Source organism: Coregonus lavaretus (genome assembly GCF_964263955.1).
Source record: "Coregonus lavaretus genome assembly, chromosome: 10".
In the NCBI taxonomy this organism is placed as follows: domain Eukaryota; kingdom Metazoa; phylum Chordata; class Actinopteri; order Salmoniformes; family Salmonidae; genus Coregonus; species Coregonus lavaretus.
In genome coordinates this window covers 35107626-35123188 of record NC_139997.1, presented here as the reverse complement: position 1 = coordinate 35123188, position 15563 = coordinate 35107626, and the positions used below count along the sequence as shown (strand labels likewise).

At 44.0% G+C, this 15563-nt stretch overlaps 1 protein-coding gene and 1 pseudogene across 3 annotated transcripts; both read left to right on the top strand.

Annotated features, from left to right (window-relative positions):
- Positions 1-2336: 2336 nt before the first annotated feature.
- Positions 2337-8625, top strand: LOC311136002 (alpha-2-antiplasmin-like; annotated as a pseudogene). Its single transcript, XR_014615429.1, has 8 exons — positions 2337-2467; positions 5317-5406; positions 5562-5760; positions 5901-6044; positions 6213-6401; positions 6509-6651; positions 6866-7070; positions 7689-8625. The product of XR_014615429.1 is annotated as an alpha-2-antiplasmin-like (transcript).
- A 604-nt stretch (positions 8626-9229) lies between these two features.
- On the top strand, positions 9230-13664 carry LOC311136143 (pigment epithelium-derived factor-like). Of its 2 annotated transcripts, none has more exons than XM_084170232.1 (8): positions 9230-10955; positions 11152-11215; positions 11525-11714; positions 11858-12016; positions 12138-12341; positions 12441-12580; positions 12720-12930; positions 13036-13664. In XM_084170232.1, exons 2-8 carry the CDS (start codon positions 11153-11155, stop codon positions 13272-13274), a joined length of 1206 nt encoding a protein of 401 aa, XP_084026358.1. In that variant the 5' UTR covers positions 9230-10955; position 11152; the 3' UTR covers positions 13275-13664. The 2 variants fall into 2 exon arrangements, with proteins under 2 accessions (XP_084026358.1, XP_084026357.1); XM_084170231.1 differs by having other exon boundaries at positions 9279-9374.
- Positions 13665-15563: the final 1899 nt, after the last annotated feature.

Sequence of the window (15563 nt, the reverse complement as noted above, 5' to 3'; positions counted from 1 at the left end):
ATTTGAAAATAGTATTTGAAAATATTTTAAAATAATTTCCTATAAATAGCCTACTATTTTAAAGTATTTTCAAATACTTATTTCAAATACCATTTTCAAATACCTGGGTTCAATGCATGGGAGTCTATTTGAGTCAATGCATTTGTGTATTTTCAAATACATGCCAATACTTTCCAAGTATATTTCGAAATACATTCCAATATTCAACTACTTGTCTTTTCAAATAAAACATATCTGAATACTTACTTTGAAATGTATGTGAAAGTAATTGAGATATTTGAAATAGTATTTGAACCCAGGTTTGACACACACACACACAGTTTCGTATAGCTATCCTTGTGAGGACCAAATAATTTATTCCCGTCCAAAATCCTATTTTACCCCTAACCCTAACCTTAACCCAACCATAACCCTAACCTTAACCCTAAGCCTAACCTTAACTCCAAACCCCTTACCCTAACTCTAAAACAATACCTAACCCTAACTTCTAACCGTAACCCTAACCTTAATTCTAACCCTAACCCTAATTGTAACCATAACTGTAAACCTTCTGGTACCCACAAGAATAGTTAAACAAAAACAAAAACACACACACAACACACACACACACACATTATTTGACTTCAGATCCTACACTGCCACCCTATGGCCAATTTTGTACTTACATTCAGTCCTTAGCACGATATGTCACTTGAAATAGGCAAAATGGTCTGAAACAGAGAAATACACAAATATGAAATCAGAGTATTTTTAGCTTCAATTTTATTTGAACATGGAGAACCCCTTGCAGGTCATTATTCATACAATATGGCCAATCATCTTCTTCATTGTCAGGGTAATCCAATCAGTGAAAACCTTGTTGTACAACTGACTAGGTATCCCCCTTTCCCCTTTCCCTTTCCTTTCTCGCATTTCAGGGCCAGGGTTTCCATGTGGAGAAGGTTGCATCCAGGCTACTTGTTCTCTGCAGTCAGCTATTGGTAGCAGGTAAAGGTCTACATCAGTTATGCAGACAGTCCATGCTTCTCCTGCCTGTATACATAACACAATCAATTGGCTTGTGAGTTAACATGTGGGGGCTGTGAGGTGGGGTCCTTTATGCTACCCTAATGGGAGGCAGTAAACAGACAGTCACCCCAAACCACCCCAAGGGGGGTGAGCAGGTGATGGCCTGATTCACAGGTGCATTGTGGGGTGGCAACGGTTGTGCCAAGGTCTTGTGTGGGCGGAGGGCTGGAATGGGGCGGTCCGTGCAAGAAAAACAATATCCCCCACCCCCTCCCCAAACTACACCCTCTGTGCTTACTCTATCTTACCTAAAGGGCTAGCTAGAGACAGAGGATTAGGATTAGGCCCAAAATGGTGTTATAGCAACTCTGATTCATATAGAAACATTCTACAGTGCTTATGTTGGGTTTCCTCCATTAGGGCCGATAGAGGGAGACACAGTGCTATAAATAAAGTACATGCATGTGTTTATAATGGTGGAACATATCAGCTCTCATGTAGACACTTCAGTAGGCAGATATTTGACATTTGCCACTATTGTAGAGCTATCTGTGAGGGTTTCCAAACTCTTTCTAGGAAAATGTGTTTGTAGGTCAGAGAGAGTAATATCACAATCCAAACTACCCCCCCCCCCCCCCCCCCCCCCCACCCATCCTCCTCTGAGATAAATAGAGAAACTTAGGCTGTGTTTACTTAGGCAGCCCAATTCTGATTTTTCTTCCCACTAATTGGTCTTTTGACCAATCACATTTACATTACATTTACGTCATTTAGCAGACGCTCTTATCCAGAGCGACTTACAAATCACATCAGATATTTTCACATTAGATCTTATTTGGAGCTGATCTGATTGGTCAAAAAAACAAAAAAACTATTACTGACAATAAGATCAGAATTGTGCTGCCTGTATAAATGCAGCCATAGAGGTCCTTACTAGACTGTTAGATATTAAGATTCTGAATGTAAGGGTCCCCCTTATTTAAATGCATCTCTCCTCCTCGCTAAGGGATACCACTGATCTGATGAGAGCAGAAAGGTGAAAATATTGTGCTACTGGGAACTTTTACATTAATTACACCTGCTAAATGTTGCAAATCAGTGACATTTCTGTGAAATGAGGGAAGGAAAGAAAGAGGGAAGAAGTGAGAGAGGGAAGGAATAATGCTGCTCAGTGCTCTCTGTTCAGGTTGTGGAGCCACAGCTCTTATAAAGGCAGGTTTGACCTGTGGGTCACATATCTTAATATTTACATTTTCTGGTAGAGTAGTCGCTCTGCTGAATCAATGCAGGGTTAAACATTAACTGGCTAATGAGGGGGCTGACAATGTAGAGTACTGGGCACTACAGGATCCAGCTAGGGGAACACTCGCCGTGCCTGTCTGTCTGTCTGTCTCTCTGTCTGTCTATATCCTAATCCTATTTGCCTATATTACCTATCCCCTGACCAAACATCGGCTGGGTAAGTTTTCACCATCTTGTTTCATTTTGACAGAGGCTTGGAAGGGATTGTGGTGTTGGGAGTCAGTAGGTTTTTTGGCACAGTGCATGAAACCATACAATTCTACTATAGTAAGTGCACTTTCTTTAAAGCTATTTGGAACATGATTTAGATGTATGGCTGTAGCTATTAGTTTACTAGTGATAGAATAATAGCACAAACAGTTTTTTGTAAATAAGACTACAGAGGCCCTTGTAAATGTACACTAAAATCATCAATCAATAAATATCACCACTATTTCTACTAAATCTATGAATGCTAATGATTCTATGCAGTCATATATATATATATATATATATATATATATATATATATATATATATATATATATATATATATATATATATATATATCAGTACCAGTCAAAAGTTTGGACACACCTACTCATTCAAGGGTTTTTCTTTATTTTATTCTACATTGTATAATAATAGTGAAGACATCAAAACTATGAAATAACACATATGGAATCATGTAGTAACCAAAAAAGTATTAAACAAATCAAAATATATTTCATATATGACATTCTTCAAGGTAGCAACCCTTTACATTGATGACAGCTTTGCATACTCTTGGAATTCTCTCAACCAGCTTCATAAGGTAGTCACCTGGAATGCATTTCAATTAACAGGTGTGCCTTGTTAAAAGTTAATTTGTGGAATTTCTTTCCTTCTTAATGCGTTTGAGCCAATCAGTTGTGTTGTGGCAAGGTAGGGGTGGTATACAGAAGATAGCTCTATTTGGTAAAAGACCAAGTCCATATTATGGCAAGAACAGCTCAAATAAGCAAAGAGAAACAACAGTCCATCATTAATTTAAGACATGAAGGTCAGTCAATACGGAACATTTCAAGAACTTTGAACGTTTCTTCAAGTGCAGTCGCAAAAACCATCAAGCGGTATGATGAAATTGGCTCTCATGAGGACTGCCACAGGAAAGGAAGACCCAGAGTTACCTCTGCTGCAGAGGATAAGTTCATTAGAGTTACCAGCCTCAGATTGCAGCCCAAATAAATGCTTCCCAGAGTTCAAGTAACAGACACATCCCAACATCAACTGTTCAGAGAAGACTGCGTGAATCAGGCCTTCATGGTCGAATTGCTGCAAAGAAACCACTACTAAAGGACACCAATAATAAGAAGAGACTTGCTTGGGCCAAGAAACACAAGCAATGGACATTAGACCGGTAGAAATGTGTCCTTTGGTCTGATGAGTCCAAATGGAACATTTTTGGTTCCAACTGCCGTGTCTTTGTGAGACGCAGTGTAGGTGAACGGATGATCTCCGCATGTGTGGTTCCCACCGTGAAGCATGGAGGAGGAGGTGTGATGGTGTGGGGGTGCTTTGCTGGTGACACTGTCTGTGATTTATTTAGAATTCAAAGCACACTTAACCAGCATGGCTACCACAGCATTCTGCAGCGATACGCCATCCCATCTGGTTTGCACTTAGTGGGACTATCATTTGTTTTTCAACAGGACAATGACCCAAAACACACCTCCAGGCTGTGTAAGGGCTATTTGACCAAGGAGAGTGCTGGAGTGCTGCATCAGATGACCAAGCCTCCACAATCACCCAACTTCAACCCAATTGAGATGGTTTGGGATGAGTTGGACCGCAGAGTGAAGGAAAAGCATCCAACAATTGCTCAGCATATGTGGGAACTCCTTCAAGACTGTTGGAAAAGCATTCCAGGTGAAGCTGGTTGAGAGAATGCCAAGAGTGTGCAAAGCTGTCATCAAGGCAAAGGGTGGCTATTTGAAGAATCTCAAATATATGTTATTTCATAGTTTTGATGTCTTCACTATTATTCTACGATGTAGAAAATAGTAAAAATAAAGAAAACCCCCTGAATGAGTAGGTGTTCTAAAACTTTTGACCGGTAGTGTATATATAAACACTAATACTAACATGCATCCGTAGAGATAACATTTAAGTAGTGAAGCCAGTATTTGCTGTTTGTGGACTTTAGAAGTAAAACAGAAACCTTTGGCCCTCTGACAAACACTTGTGATCCCAGAGCAAATCACCACCCATCTTTGCACTGTAGAACCAGGCCTAAGCTGCGCCACACTGACCACTAGCCAAGAAATCCTCCTTTTAATTGGCTCTCAATTCCTCTCAGCCAATTAGTGGTTCCCTGTCCAGCAGCAATAGGTACTTTGTTATTGCTCTGTAAAAGTGAGTGGTTCAATAATTGCTATGCATTGATAATCACTGTTATTGAATCTTAAATATCAACGTTATTGTGACAGGGTAGGAACCATCGTTTCAGCCAATGTTTCCCAGCTGACCTTAATTGGTGTTGAACATGTGAAATGTATAAAAGCACTCTAGAGTTCTTTTCAGGTAAGCGTTTGGTACTGGAACATCCATTGTAGGGGTTTTGTCAAGTCTAATTTCTGTGAGTAACCATTTTATGAACATGCTGTCTGGGAAGAAATGTTTGTGCTGTGGTCTGTTGTTCTGAAAAGTTGTTTCCAGTTGATTTGTGTTGGGAGAGGCTTTGCTGGCTTTGGGTCCAAGCAGTGTTGATAGCGTCCTCCCTTAAGTGAAGTATTGGTTGTCACTGTTTTTGGTCACTGTGTAGTTTAACTTGGTCTATCTGGTCGTGTGAAAGCACTGTTGCACTTTAGAAAGGACCTGAAACCTAAGAAAACGTTGGGGTATTCATGTCAATGTGTTTTGTATGTGTACCTACCTATTTCTATACAAGCAAACCTTTATCATTTAAATGTTGCATAAAAAAAGAAAAAAATCCTTAGACTTTCCCCGAAATGGGCCTTGAACCTGTAACCTTACATTATTGTACAGGTTTGTTCTGTATTGCAGGCTAGCTGTTGGGATATGACGCTGTATCTGCCTGTGCTCTTGCTGCTCTGCCTCTGTCGGCTGGGACTGACTGTAAGAGGGCCAACCATAACCTCACCCCAAAACACATCAACCTTCCTTAAATATCTAACCTTTAATTGGGAAAGGATTGGCTACAAGACTTTTGAAGCAACCTAACCCTACCCTGGTCTTTACAGTCTAACCCCAAGACTCTCTTTCTCTCTCAGGATGAAACTAGTATGGTAGCTCCTGAGGACCACTCCTGTGGAGAGCCGGTGTTCAGACAGGAGGCCTGGCGGTCAGTAGGAGGTGCTGTAGAGAGACTGGGCCGGCAGCTACTGAACAGCCTGCAGACAGGGCCGGAGCAGCCCAACGTCATCTTATCACCCCTAAGTGTGGCCCTCGCACTGGCACAGCTCGCACTGGGTGAGGCACGTGTGTGTGTGCGCATGTATAATGTCAAGAGTGAGTATGTATCTGAGATTGTATATGCATGTCTGTTAGCTTTTATCTCCAAGACCTAATGTGCTCAACATGGTCGTTGCCTCCTTGTTTTTCCCTATCAGGAGCTCATAACGAGACACAGAAGTTGTTGCTCAGTTCTCTACACGCCCACACCATACCCTGCTACCATCACACCCTGGGCAGCTTGCTCCAACACCTCACCAACACTTCCCTACAGGTGGCCACACGCATGTACCTGCGTCCAGGTGTGTTTCCAGGATGAGCAGATGTTAGTGCTGCAGCTCTGTGCCAGAAAATGACAATCTACTAACATAATTATAAAGCACACCCATTGTAACTGCCGTTAATGCAGTAAAGGTCTGACAATTATTTTGACACTTTGTGTATGTGTTCTGTTCACCTCTCTCTCTCAGAGTTTGAGGTGTACCAGTCCTTTGTTGCAGAATCCCTGCATAGGTACAGATCAGAGCCCGCCCCCCTGATCTCAGTGGAGGAGGTCAACCAATGGGTGGAGGATGCCACCAAAGGTCACATTACCAATTTCCTGCCTAGTATTCCGCATGACATCGTGCTCATGCTTATCAATGCTGTGCATTTCAAAGGTATGCCCTTTCACTCCCTGTTTTAAAATATAGGTTTTGAAACTGTATACCATACATTAGTGTCTACCTCTTACAACTGTGGCTTGTTCTCCTGTTGTCTCTGGTAGGTGAGTGGGAGGCTCGCTTCGACCCTCAGCTCACGCAGAAGGATGTCTTCTACCTGGACAATAAGAACTTTGTCCATGTGGACATGATGCGTTCAGCCAAGTACCCACTGAGCCTGTTAGAAGATGGGGAGCTTGGGGCTCAGGTGAGCTGGGCTGGCTGTGTTCTGCCGTCTGCTGCGGTCTTTCTCCATTTCTATATTTTGACACACCCTTCTACTGGAGATTTGTTTTGAAAAGATCTTGCTGCTGAAACGTTGATAAGACTGTTCTTGTCTCTCTCCACCTTTCTCTTAATCTCTCTACAGTGCAGTTTGGGCATTCTCCCGTTCTAAAATGTACCCCCCCCTGTGTTTGCAGGTCGCACGTTTTCCATTTAAGGGAAACACCAGCTTCCTGGTAGTGATGCCGTTGCCAGGAAGAGGAAATGTGTCATCGCTGGTGACCAAGCTGAACATCTCGGACCTGTACAGGCGTCTACCTCAGGAGAGCACCATGCAGGTCCAACTGCCCAAGTTCACCCTGCAGTACCGTCAAGAGCTACAGGAGGCGCTGACCAGCATGGGTGAGCACAGAAGTAGTCTAGGAAATTCCAGACCTAGGGCAATCGCACTAGTTCGGGGAATCATGTCAAATTTTCTTGGCTGTTCAGACAGATGACTCTCCCAACAAATCATAAGTTTGGGTAGGCGGGGCATAAAAAGAATCCCCTCAAACATGAGGTGGACACACAATGCAGATGAAGATGGTTAGGGTAATTTTAGCCAGTGGTTGTAAGCTTGTAACGCTGATGTCATGGCGCATGCAAACTACTCAGTTGTGAAATACACTCATTGAAAATATCCTCCGCAAGCTCCTAGCTAGCTACCGGAAATGTTTGCGGCGGGGCTCTGGATGGATTTTCCAGAGCCCAACTCCGCGCTTTCCTCTCTGCCAAACTGACGTTGGTCTTAGTACAGACGTGCATGCTGGAACATTGGTACATTTTGGGAGGCAACCTGTCTGTCTAGAGAGACTAGCACAGAAGGGTCAATAGTTTTGGCCAGGAGTTTTTCCTCTCAGGTCTGGAAGAACTCCTGGCATAGTTTAAGTGAGCTAGAAACAGACAGGTGTATTACAGCAGTCAATAATTACAGTATATTGGATGGATGAATGCTCAATCAAAATCTCTCTTCTCTCTCAGGTTTGGGATCTCTGTTCTCTGGTCCTGATCTGTCCGGTATCTCGGCGGTTCCTCTGCAGGTGTCCAGTGTGCGTCATGCCTGCGGGGTGGAGCTGAGTGAAGAAGGGGCTGATGCGTCTGCAGCCACCTCTGTTACCATGATGCGCTCCATTCCCATCTTCTTCGTAAACTCCCCCTTTCTGTTCGCCCTGGTAGACCACGCCTCCCTTGCTCCCCTCTTCCTGGGCACTGTCACTAACCCTGCCCCTGACACCAGCCCAATGCGGATTAACAGTCTTCTCGGTGATGATCCCCATGGCAACAGGACCCAAAGTGACAGCACTAATAGTAACAACGACGTACAGAGCGACGGTCCCCATAGCAGCAACAATGTACAGTGACCAGCCACAAAGTGAGAATGCAGTGTGGTGCCCATGCGGGAGGGGAGGCGCAACAGCAGCCCCTGAATGAAGTGGAGGGGAAACTCCAACACCCAAGTGGCAGGGCAAAGATCCTGTGCCAACCCCTCTCATATGGTTCCTTCCTAAACCAACTTTGATGCCCAGCCTTCCCAAACCCATCTCTCACTCTTCTGTCCTGAACGACACTGCCCGACCAGCTGGTCATATATGGATCCTATCCCTCGTATAGCAAAACCCTATCCCAATCCAAAAGGCACAGTTCCCAGACAAAAATCAACCCCTATGCCTAGACACCTGACAACTTCTCACAGTACCTCCCCTCCCCAGTGTATGCCCCCTGACTACAACCCAATGAGATAGGAGAGACCATGGACCTGTCCCATACTACACTGTGTGGATGAACACTCAAATTGGATGCTATTTTTACACTTGGTTGTGCACTGTCTTACACTATTTGTTGTGCTTTGTGATGTCATACTTTCTCATTCTGATTATTCCCACCTCTGGTATTGATTAAAGAAAAGGGCTAAAGTCTGTCTTAGTAGTGGATGTGATCATGTTACTGGTGTTTTGGTATAAGAACTGGGGAGTATTTTATTTTTTATTGGCAGGACTTCTACCTCACAACCTATAATTTAAAGATGCACTATGCAGAAATCTCTCTGCCATTCCCTGGTTGCTAAAATTCTAATAGTTCGCCTAATTTCAGTTGGACAAAACAAGCAAGTGTAGAGAATCATTGTACCATCTAAATCAGAATGAAATATATTTACCATAACCAAAAATATTTTTTGCAGCTGTTGTACCAAACCGAAAGTTAATTACTAGAAGCATAGAAATTATGCACAAAAAATATCTACCGATTCTTAGACTTGCTTTCAATGAGTGACAGATCTATAACTAATTTCTATGTGAATTTGGTCGGGTAGCCCAAAAAGTTTCATATTGCAGCATTAACTATTTCCTCCAGCACGTTCTTACAATTCAAAAAATACTTAACATTTTAGGTCAATTTCTTGCGCGTCAAATTTGACACCGTTATGTTTTGGGCAGTGAGGGAGAGAAAGGACCATGAATGCGCCTTGCGCTCAAAACAGCCATCCAGCTTCTTGCCAAACCCAACCTGCTATATCCTCCGCTACGTCAGAGCAGGGCGGGTGAAAGTTAGTTTCAAGGCTTCCATACACCGCTGTGTGAATCGCCCCGTTACATTCAGCACTCCACCCGAGAGACGGCTGCTTGAGACACAGGGGCGGGCGACGTGGATCCATAATCGTGCTAAAAGGTCAGTCACTTTTATGCGTCATGGGATGTTTTATTATCCCATTTTATCAACGTCAATTGCATGGCATGAAAGACTCGGGCAATAAACCTTAACGTTATTTCAGTTTTCTCCAGTCAGAACCTGTGCAACAACCTTTACAGAAGGGAGCAGACCTAATAACACCTCTTTAGAAAGCAGGATTTTTTTTTGTAAAGCTTTTTAATCCGGCTTTGTAGTGTTATCTGGTGTCTTAAAGCCTTCATCTTATGGGATAACTTAATCTCTATATCAGGAGTGAATAATCAATGCTTTTGACTAAAACAAGTGCACAATGTTCTGGTGAATTTGCTCCACTGGTACCTTTTCTTTTCCAGTAGGCTACTTTTCACTGGTTCAGCATTTCCATTCAAGCTGCTCAGCAGGGCGCCAAGGGAAACACACCAAGACTAACCTTTCCCAGAGCCCAAACATCTTGTGTAATTGTCCCTGTTTTTAGTCAGTCCAATATCACAGTAACCACTCAAGATGGTTTAAATCAACTGCAAACCTGTCTAATAGAGAAAAGACTAAAGACATGTCTGGACACCATATGCGAGGAGATGTGTATAGAGCACATACTGTACAAGTGAAGAATGCTGTGTCCATAGTGGTCCGTACCTTAGGGCCTGTAGGATATAGACATTCTCATGGCAGGAGATTCATTGTTCATGGCCTGAAAGAATGGGAGTAGATGTGTGGGTGTGTAGGAGAGCAGTAGTTTGGTGAGACCTACAGTAGCATTAGCCGAACAATACGACCTACAGTACCATTTGCCAAACATTGTGGTAAGTTGTCTTGAATTCACCATGCTTGTGATTGTGAATGGTAGTGTGGTAGAGAGCAGCCTCTACGGAGAGAAGGTCTCTCTGTGGGTTTGGCTGGCTTCTTTGGGTTGGAAGGAGATCAAGTGCCTGGGTTAACCATCAGGCCTGCAGAGAAGAAGAAAGGAATTGAGAGGAGTCTGTGGTCCGACGTTCAGTGATGGATGTTTTTTTCATCAGGGAAACCAGGAGAACCTCAATGACAACCAGATGTGTTGAGGGAACGAGAGAGTGTGTGTGGGTAAAAGAGAAAGAATGTGAGAGAGAGGGAGAATGAAAGAAAGAGAGGGGGTGTTGGGAATGAGAACTGGCAGAGTTATACTATTATGTGTTAATGTGTGTGTGGTCTGAAAAAGCAGCCTCTTCAAACTCTCCATAATCTCTGATCTCCACCTCCTGTGACCTTTCAGTTTGTCACTGCTCTGTCTGTCAATTAGTCTGCTCACCTCTCTGGACTCTGTATGACTCTATTCACGCCACAAAGCTCATTAACATTACTAGCTGTGCTAGTGTGACTAGCTAGTAAACGGGTGTGAACAATCTGCCTCTGCTTGTGTTGTGTGTTAGCTACAATCTGTGTGTGTGTGGAGAGCCAGAAGTTTCGGATATATTACATGGTTTAGTATCTACTCAGTAAGAAGAAGAAATGGAGCTCAGTCTGAACACACAAACGTCTAAACATCACCGCCTAGTGAGAGCAAGAAAAGAAGAGGGAAAAGAAGAGATGCTGACAGGGTTTATCGTAAGTTAAAACCACATTCTCCCACAGGAGCCCTGCAGCCAATCACACTCACAATCTAAAAATCTGACTCACACACTATGGGCCAGTTTCCCAGACACAGATTAAGCCTAGTCCTGGAACAAAAAGCATTCTCAATGGAGAGTGTGTATGTTTGAATAATAATGTGTGTGTAATTGAGTGTGTATTTGTGTTGCAGGATGATGCGGACGACCCTAATGCTGTGTCTGGGGGCCCTCCTCTCCCTCTCTTATGCTCAGTTGGTGAGACTACTCCACATCTCCGTTTACACACTGAATTCTTTGTTATACTCTCATGTCTTATATTCACTCTATCCCTTTGGCTTTCCTATTCTACACTTCATCTGCATCTCTCTCATCGTCTTCCTCTAGTAGATTCTCCAGTCACTTCATTTCTATGTCCCTCCATTTTCATTCTGGCTTGCCAATTCCGAACAGCATCACTCTTTGTCACATCACTTCTCTTTCTCTATCTCCTTTTCTTTCTCATTCTCCATGAACAAGCCATGTCAATAACCTTCCTGTGTCTTTCGATTGACCAATCCCATGCAGTTGGAGGCAGAGGAGGCGGGAGGGGAAGAGGAAGCTGTGGAGCTCTTTACCACGCCCAGAGCCAAGATGGCAGCTGCCACCTCTGACTTCGGCTTCAACCTGTTCCGGGCCCTGGCTGGTCGCGACCCCAAGTCTAATGTGTTCCTGGCACCCATCAGCATCTCTGCAGCGCTCACTCAGCTATCCATGGGTTAGTAAGCCTCAGCACTGTTATACTTTACATCACTGTCTGCTATTTATCTGGTATTTAATTGGCAAAATGGTAATTACATGTCTCTCTCTCTCTCTCTCTCTCTCTCTCTCTCTCTCTCTCTCTCTCTCTCTCTCTCTCAGGAGCATCTCCGGATCGTTCAGAGAGGTGGTTATACAGAGCTCTGAGGTATCACACCCTGCAGGACCCTCAGCTCCACAACACTCTCAGAGACCTACTGGCCTCACTCAGAGCACCTGGCAAAGGCCTCAGCATCGCTGCACGTGTCTACCTGGCCCGAAGTGAGTGTGTGTGTGTAAGCATGCATGTGTCTCTGTGATAATTTTGATCGGTCTGTGTGTGTTGTGATTGTGTGTATGTTTGTTGACCAGTGTTTGTTTATGTATGTGTGTATCTCTCTAGGACTGCGTCTGAAGCAGGAATACTTTGGCGTGGTAGAGAAGCAGTATGGGGTGCGGCCCAAGGCTCTGATGGGTGGGGCTAAAGATGTGAATGAGATCAATGATTGGGTCAAACAGCAGACGGGCGGCAAGGTCGACCACTTCATATCCAAGCCCCTGGGACGGAACTCTGGTGTGGTCCCTCTGGGCGCCGCCTACTTCAAAGGTATGGACAGTCTGTGCGGTCCAATTCTCTACCCTTCTCCCCAAAGTGTGCACTCGTTTATGGGGCGCTGTTTGTAACATGCTGTTTGTGTGTGTGTAGGGAAGTGGATAATTCGGTTCAGTCAGAGTGGTGCGATGGAGGACTTCCAGCTTGTTGGAGAGGCTCCCGCTCGCATTCCCATGATGCAACAGGACAATTACCCGGTGAAAATGGGCGTAGACCCAGACCTGGGCTGTACAGTGAGTACAGATGCAGTATATTCAGCAATTATGCTTTTTCCAGTGGTCATTACTTTCGTAACTAGCCAGTTATCCAGTTTGCCTCAGGGAAAACAGCTATTGATGATCTCCCCCACACTTCCTCTCCCTTTCTCTCCAGATTGCTCAGATCCAGATGCAGGATGACGTCAGCATGTTTGTGTTCCTTCCTGATGATGTCACTCAGAACATGACCTTGGTGGAGGAGAGCCTGACAGCTGAGTTTGTTCAGGACCTCTCCATGACCCTTCACCCCGTGCAGGCAGCCCTCACACTGCCTGTCCTAAAATTCAGCTACTCCACTGACCTCCTGCCACTTCTCCCTGAACTGGGTGAGTTTCTTCACCTCCCTCCCTCTCTCTTCCTCTCACTCCCTCATTCTCTCTCGTCATCTTGCTCTTCTTCTGCCTTCACATCCTCTTTCTCCATCTCGCCAGGTCTCAACGAATTTCTGGCAGACACGGACCTGACTAAGATCACGTCTCAGACGGCGAAGCTCGGCAGCCTCAATCATAAGGTTGTTATGGAGATGGCCCCAGAGGGCACCCAGTATGCCAGCTCCCGCCCCGCCTCCACACCTCTGTCGTACCGCGTGGACCGTCCCTTCCTGTTCCTGGTGAGGGACGAGGCCTCGGGGGCACTGCTCTTTATTGGCAGGGTGGTCAACCCACTTTAAGCTGGGGATATAAACACACACACACAAACACACACACACACACACACACACTGTATTCTAAGCAGGTCCTAGGAGGGGATCAGCCATCGTTAAGCTTAAGCTTCTTTGTGTCATAAATGCACAATATGAGAGGGTGGACAAGCGGCTAGATTCAGCCATGGATCATATAATACAGTTTCTTAATCATGTATGAATACCATTCAGACCAAAAGTTCAGACCAAAAGTCTGAACACTCACAACTGATAGTTTCAAGTTGTTTTCAGAAAAAGGAATGTGATTGAAAAGTACAGCTCTCATAATTTTTAAACAGAGGCACATACTTTAACCAAAAATATACTCTTCATAATATTGTCAATTGCGATGCAAGAAATAAACATTGAAGTTTTAAGTATTTCTGTCTGTCTGTCTGACACCATAGAGGGAGTTGTATAACTTTATAGAGTTGACATACTATAGCTGTTTCCAGTAAAGGGTTGGGTTGATTTGGCAATACATTTTACTCTTGGATGGTATTTTCTTAGCTATTGTGCTGGGAAACAAAATTACATTTACATTACATTTTAGTCATTTAGCAGACGCTCTTATCCAGAGCGACTTACAGTTAGTGAGTGCATACATTTTCATACTGGCCCCCTGTGGGAAACGAACCCACAACCCTGGCGTTACAAGCGCCATGCTCTACCAACTGAGCTACAGGGGACTAACACAAATTACAGTACTAACACAAAACAAACAGTGCCTTTGGAAAGTATTCAGACCCCTTGACTTTTTCCACATTTTGTTAGGTTACAGCCTTATTCTAAAATTGATTAAATTGTTTTTTCCCTCATCAATCTACACACAATACCCTATAATAACAAAGCAAAAACTGTTTTGTATACATTTTTGCTCATTTATTAAAAATAAAAAATAAAATATCACATTTACATAAGAATTCAGACCCTTTACTCAGTACTTTGTTGAAGCACCTTTGGCAGCAATTACAGCCTTGAGTCTTCTTGGGTATGACGCTAAAAGCTTGGCACACCTGTATTTGGGGAGTTTCTCCCATTCTTCCCTGCAGATCCTCTCAAGCTCTGTCAGGTTGGATGGAGAGCGTTGCTGCACAGCTATTTTCAGGTCTCTCCAGACATGTTCGATTGGGTTCAAGTCTGGGCTCTGGCTGGGCCACTCAATGACATTCAGAGACTTGTCCCGAAGCCACTCCTGCATTGTCTTGGCTGTGTGCTTTGGGTCGTTGTCTTGTTGGAAGGTGAACTGTCTCCCCAGTCTGAGGTCCTGAGCGCTCTAGAGCAGGTTTTCATCAAGGATCTCTCTGTACTTTGCTCCGTTCATCTTTGCCTTGATCCTGACTAGTCTCCCAGTCCCTGCCGCTGAGAAACCACCATGCTTCACTGTAAGGAAGGTGCCAGGTTTCCTCCAGACGTGACGCTTGGCATTCAGGCCAAAGAGTTCAATCTTGGTTTCATCAGACCAGAGAATCTTCTTTCTCATGGACTGAGAGTCTTTAGATGCCTTTTGGCAAACTCCAAGTGGGCTGTCATGTGCTTTTTACTGAGGAGTGGCTTCCGTCTGGCCACTCTACCATAAAGGCTTAATTGGTAGAGTGCTGCAGAGATGGTTGTCCTTCTGGAAGGTTTTCCCATCTCCACAGAGGAACTCCAGAGCTCTGTCAGAGTGACCATCGGGTTCTTGGTCACCTCCCTGACCAAGGCCCTTCTCCCCCGATTGCTCAGTTTGGCCGGGGTGGTTCCAAACTTCTTCCATTTAAGAATGATTGAGGCCACTGTGTTCTTGGGGACCTTCAATGCTGCAGAAATGTTTTGGTACCTTTCCCCAGATCTGTGCCTTGACACAATCCTGTCTCGGAGCTCTACGGACAATTCCTTTGACCTCATGGCTTGGTGTTTGCTCTGACATGCACTGTCAACTGTGGGACCTTATATAGACAGGTGTGTGCCTTTCCAAATCATGTCCAATCAATTGAATTTACCACAGGTGGACTCCAATCAAGTTGTAGAAACATCTCAAGGATGATCAATGGAAACAGGATGCACCTGAGCTTAATTTCGAGTCTCATAGCAAAGGGTCTGAATACTTATGTAAATAACTTATTTCTGTTTTTGTTTTTTTATACATTTGCAAACATTTCTAAAACCCTCTTCCCTTTGTCATTTTTTTGGGGATAGTTTTTAAATTGGATAAAAGTAGACACTCAAAGCTAGAAAATTTTATGTCATATACTGCAGTTGAGGAACAATGGGAAAGTAATTCTGCTTTGAAAGTTG

What these genes read in the sequence shown, in the direction of transcription:
- LOC311136143 (XM_084170232.1), top strand. Translation starts at nt 11,153, where the DNA reads ATGATGCGGACGACCCTAATGCTGTGTCTGGGGGCCCTCCTCTCCCTC. An exon ending in GGGCGCCGCCTACTTCAAAG is followed by an intron (nt 12,342 to 12,440) that starts GTATGGACAGTC and finishes GTGTGTGTGTAG; the next exon opens with GGAAGTGGATAATTCGGTTC. An exon ending in GCCACTTCTCCCTGAACTGG is followed by an intron (nt 12,931 to 13,035) that starts GTGAGTTTCTTC and finishes CCATCTCGCCAG; the next exon opens with GTCTCAACGAATTTCTGGCA.